Source organism: the organism of the source record quoted next, unplaced genomic scaffold (assembly GCF_019419815.1).
Source record: "Pyrus x bretschneideri cultivar Hongxiangsu unplaced genomic scaffold, Pyrus_bretschneideri_v1 Contig59, whole genome shotgun sequence".
NCBI lineage: Eukaryota > Viridiplantae > Streptophyta > Magnoliopsida > Rosales > Rosaceae > Pyrus > Pyrus x bretschneideri.
The window spans coordinates 945,307-951,130 of NW_025999797.1; the positions used below are offsets into that span (position 1 = coordinate 945,307).

Here is a 5,824-nt window from a genome sequence, read left to right on the forward strand (position 1 = left end):
AAAGCTGAGACTAGAAACCTAATGAGTAAGCGCACAACTATGAAATATGATGGAGTTTGAGGTATAAGGGAGTACATTTTAAGTATGGTAGACGTTGCAACCAAGCTGAACAGTCTTAAAATTCCCATAGCTAATCTGTACTTAGTCCATTTGGTCCTTAACTCCCTTCCTTCCAAATACTGATCAACTCAAGATCATCTACAATGCTTTGAAGGACAAATGGAGTGTGAATGAACTGATTTCTGTCTGTGTTCAAGAAGAAGAAAAGTTCAAGGAAGAGAATGAGACTCATTTTGTGCATCTCACCATTAATGCTCAGAAGCGCCGTCCCTTCAAAGGAAGCTTTCATACTGCCAATAAAGAAGTTGCAAACCAGACACCTGGTCTTGGTGTCAATCAAACCAATAATCCTGGCTGTTACTTTTGTAACAAATTAGGTCATATAAGGAGAAATGTATACTAGGTTTAAATCGTCGCGAGACATTAATAACTTAGCATGTCGGACTAGTGATCTGACCAATGATCTAAAATACATGCCCTTGAGAAATTATAATCACGGTCCAATGTGAAGGGGTGAAAATGTAAATAAAACGAAGATAAATTAAGGTTCATCCAGCACAACATCTTCACTGGAGATGGTAGATTTAACAGAACCGGATGCAATTGAAGCCTCCTTCGGCAAGGAATATGCGACTAAAGCCTTGACAACGTGCCGGAATTTCCTTCTGTAAGTGGGAAATTTTGAGACACTTCTCATCATTCCAATCATCCTACAAATACAATCACTACATCAGAACATGAACATACAGAAACTACTTGCAGTAACTTAATGCTAAGTTCAGTTGCTTCCACCAGCCTGACAATAGATGATATGCTTCCGAACAAGAAAACTGATCGATTCTAATTTCCTACGATATTCAGATGCAGTGTAAGCAATGGTACTTATTCCACAGTTCCAAAATTTGTCACTGCCACTTACTAAAAGCAGGTTTCATCCTGTCAGTTTAAATCATCAACTAAGTTGATACGATCTGATTGATAACATGGCAACATGACATTCTGGACTGTACGAAATAGAGTATTACCCTACACGCATGTAAGTTTTGCGCTCTCTATTTGTTAAAGATTGGCGACATTTGAATTTGTTCATTTTTTTCCTCCATGGAATGTGAATAGTTTGATTATTTTAGTTGGTTCAAAATGGGATAGAAGAAATTTCGTACCTTCTACTAATGCCTTCGATTTGAGCAGCTCTTAGAGCGTCTTGAGGTAGTAAACTTCCGTTATCCCAAGCCACTATGCGTTGTGGATTATTGGTTCCGAAAAGAACCACTTTCTCCAAATATCTAACCTCACCCTCTGACAATTTTATGACCTTAATCTGTTCCTTCAAGACCATTATCGGATTAAAGAACCAGTCCCACAATTTTTCATGCGGTCTATTTAAGTAGTTAATTTCAACGTCATCAAGCAGCAGTAAACCATCTGAATTCGATCTGATGGAGCAGAGAAGAGTCTGCAAGCATGAATAACAAGGCAGACCAACACCGATAATGGATGCTTCGTTGCTGTTCTTTGCTTTCAGCCATTCATCGAGGTCAGTTGTGGCTATTACATTATCATCCAACAACTCCTTGCCCCTCAGTTCGCAGGACCTCATCATGTTTTCCCATATCTGTTGCATTTCAAGTACAATAAACTCTCGTCACGAAACAAAACAAGCGAGAGGGCTAATTAACAGAAATTTCGTAAGAAATTTAATCATCATAGCAAAGGAGAACAAATGTTCATGCTTTTAAAAGCTAAAGCTGATAAAAAAATTAAAACAAAATATCCCCTCTTCCTCCACACTCTCCACTCGTTTTCCCTTTCCCCTTCCCCCGCCAACCCCTTGGACATTTTGCTACATCCTTAGGAGGGGATAATTGAAGAGTAAGTTTCCAGAACTAGCAGAAGCACTAAGCACTCATTGCCTTGTCATTAACTACAACATTACTACTTCGTATCTCCCATAAAGTTGTAGTACATGGCACAGAAAATTCATCCTAAGGTTGCATAGCTAGTTCGGTGATATACTTTTCATGAAAAGGAAATTAAAGCAAAACAAATTCATTTGCAAAAGATACTGAATCGAAGCATCCAGGCTCATAGAAAAACTACCGTGATAACCTAAGGGCATACCTGAACCATTTTCACTTCTTGTATAACGTCTCTAACTGATCTCGAGTCGGCTATACTTGGCATAAGCATTGCAGGTGCTTCCATAGGAGCAGGACTGAGTGTACCTTCAGCCAGCTGATTTCCTCGAACAGAGAACTCGGGTGATTGAGCAACAGCTCTTTTTCGATATTTGGGCCTGGCTACGCATAATGCACTAGTAAAGATTTACAAGAGAAAAATAACAAATCTAGCTGCAGTAATACTTAATGAGCTCAAAGAACAATATTTCATAAGCAGGAAAGTCATCAACTTTGGAAAGATTGTTCCCTCTCGAAGATACAGCCAGTCATTTGTGTATTCATCAAATTCAGCCACCATTGCAATCACGTACGCCACACCTTTCCTGAAAGACCTTTCCTTCATTCACAAATGGTTAAAAGATGTATAATTTTACTTATCATGAAAGGCCAAGGAGATTAATATGATTATAGTCGGGTGTAAGCAAACCTGATATACTACAACTGATGCATACAATCCGATTAAAATGCTCGAGAAAACTGCCAATACGATACTCGCAACAACCACAATTGGCCACAGAAGGATTGTCAAACCAGCAATAGGGATGCATGCTATTTCAAGAAATGGACCTTCTCGAGTAATCAGATCATGAATCAGTCGATACCAGCCCTTAAGCAGCATATAGGGACTCTTTACAACAGCAATTGCAGTGTAAACAGGAATCTCCACGATTAGCCCCAACACGCCAACTATAATACATGCTGGAATGTGAATCAACCTACAATATGTCCTCGAAAAAGAATTGAGTTCAGATTAAAACAGCTGTTTTACGCAATGCTATTTCAAATGTTTGTATTTGGCTATTGCTACATAATTTGATCACAGAAGCAAAACAATTCGAGTCACTAATTACGATTACCTTAGAGTTCGATTCAAATGTTTATATTTAGTTTTTGCTACATAATTTGATGACAGAAGCAAAACAATTCAGGTCACTAACTACAACATGATTACCTTATGGTTTGATTAAAATGTCTATACTTGGCTTTTGATACATAATTTGATGACAAAAGCAACATAACTCTGAGTAAATAATTACAACACAATTACCTAAGAGTGCGAACTTCCTCTGCAGCGGGTGATTCGCGCAACTCCTTCAAGTAAAGCGGGTACGAGTGGTAACACAGGTCTGCAAAGTCTCTAACTACGGTACAGCTTCCTTTAACAGTCCCCCAAGTTCCATCCTAACAAGTAACGAAGTTGCATGAGTGAAACACAACGAAGAGAGCTAAATTTGACACTAAACCAAACAGAAAAATTGAAGAAAAAAAAAAAAGACCGAATTCAAAAGTTTTACCAGAATACAATGCTTGAATTTCTTGTACTGGTTGTCATGCCTAAAGGCCTCAAAAGTAGAAACCCAGGGAGTTAGTAATCCATATCCCACACCCAACAGAACACTCCCAACTATGCTCAAACCCAGCCATATCCCCAGCAGGCCAGGCAAGGCAAACAAAATTGCAATTTTAAGTGGTACATCAAATCTGTGAATCCTGCAAATTCCCAACATTTATGGGTAAAAAAAAGAGAGTATTAAATCTCTGAAAAATTAGGAGTTTTACTGAAAATTTTGAAAAGAGGTAGTTTCAAAGATACTAACTTTATGAGAGTGTAGATTGTCCAGACAACATGTGCAGGAAACAAACCTAAAATTATTCCCACATTCCCCAAAATCAGTATTAGTGCAGAAATGGGTCCGACCAGAAGACCTGCAACATATATGATCAAAATCCCAAAAACCAACCATCAAAATTTCCAGTAAATTCAGCAGAAAACATGCAAAATCTGTATATATGTATATGTATATAGGTATATATAGATACATATCCTCAATAGCGAAAGGTGGTACCTTTAAGAGCACCAAGGCAGAGAGCAGAGCCGAATGCAAAAACCAGAGAGAAAATTTTGACGAAGCGTCTGAAAGATTGTGGGGAATCCGCCCCAAAAAACGTCCATAAATTCAGGAACATCGCCATTGGAGAGATTGTCAACCAAAATTCGGACAACCCTTTTGAGGTTTTGTTATGAATTTATGCCCCAGATGAAAGCTTTTGAATTTGAACCTTTCCATGAAGAAAAAAAGGCACAATTATTATCAGATATTCGTCAGAAAATATTGTATTATATGAACAGTTTACGTGTCCAGAGAGGGAGAGAGGGGAGAGAGAGAGGGAAAGAGACTTGTGCTGCAAAGACGACAGAGAATGAGAACAAAGAGTACAATAAAAGCCGCTAGCCAACCAAATCCATTCACCCAGGATGTTTGGAACCAAAAGGGAACTATATATTCAAACTAAAAGATGAACATTCATTAGAGACGTAGAGTTGTGGAACCAACTAGTTTTTTGTTTTGTTGGTTTACTAGCAAACTCCATCCTGTGACAAATAACCATACATATTGCACTTAAGATTCTGAGTTCGATTCTCTCTCTCAACGTTTCTAAGTATAAAGTGTAAAAACGAGAGCAATCATGCAAACTTAATATGCCACTGGATGTAGGCAGATTTTCTATTCTGCAAGTATTTGACGTGACATGGACAATTGACACCATAGTCTCATGCTATTTGTTTGGTACTTTAGGATATGATTTTGAATCCAACGGCTGTTTTTTCAGGTTGCATGATGTTGTGGTGCACCAAGTTGGATTACAAAAAATACATCATTCTTTATGTCACGCCAAAGATAAATAATCGAGTTTAATTTTTTTTGGTTGACTGTATATACTATTTGGATTTAATATGGCGTGTTGAAATTTTTATTTTTTTAATTCAACGCTTAGACATAATTATGTTGTACTTTATTCCATATTTTATGCATGAAAAGCACAAAGCAAAAATCCATTTGATTTTGTTTTTCAATATTTTGGGTTTTTGATATAATATGTATTTATAAAAAGAGTAAATTGTAGTAATGATTTCTTAACTTTAACTTAATTGGAGTAATAGTTCCTCAACTAAAAAATCATTATCATTAGTCCTTCAATTCATCAAAACGTGCAGCTATGGTCCTGCAACTAAAATTTCATTACCATTGGTCCCTCAACTTAAATTCAACCAGAGAAATAATCCCTCAATTATAATCCAATTGTAGCAATGGTTCTTCCAACATAACTCATTTTGACAAAATTCTGACGAAATTGAAGAAAATGATCATAACTACACATTTTGATGAGTTGAGGGACCTCAATTATAGCAATGGTCCTTCCAACATAATTTATTTTGACAAAATTCTAACGAAGTTGAAGAAAATAACCATAACTACTCATTTTAATAAGTTGAATGATCAATGATAATGAATTTTTAGTTGAGAAATTAATGTTACAATTTACTCCTTAAAAAAATAAAAGTTCAACATAAATTTGATGATGTCGTCATTGCACTTTATACTATAATATATGTTATGGTGAACTTTTAAAAAGGGAATCTTTTTGTAAGTAAATAAAACAGCGTTGTTAAGACATGTTTTACAATATGGAATGCGGTCCAACGACCTAAATCAATTGTTTTTTGTGAGAACATCCTTACAAAGTTGCACGCTGCCAACGGAAGTACAAAAAACAAAGCGAGTACTATTTGATTGTGATTG

General features: G+C 36.6%; 1 protein-coding gene across 1 annotated transcript; it reads right to left on the reverse strand.

Annotated features, from left to right (window-relative positions):
- Positions 1-470: 470 nt before the first annotated feature.
- LOC103964481 (uncharacterized membrane protein At3g27390-like) lies at positions 471-4,599 on the reverse strand. Its single transcript, XM_009377419.3, has 9 exons — positions 4,088-4,599; positions 3,839-3,947; positions 3,536-3,731; positions 3,289-3,422; positions 2,668-2,956; positions 2,471-2,577; positions 2,182-2,356; positions 1,224-1,675; positions 471-770 (listed from the first exon to the last, which is right to left on the reverse strand). The coding sequence occupies exons 1-9, from the start codon at positions 4,212-4,214 to the stop codon at positions 602-604; spliced, it is 1,758 nt and encodes a 585-aa protein (XP_009375694.2). The 5' UTR covers positions 4,215-4,599; the 3' UTR covers positions 471-601.
- Positions 4,600-5,824: the final 1,225 nt, after the last annotated feature.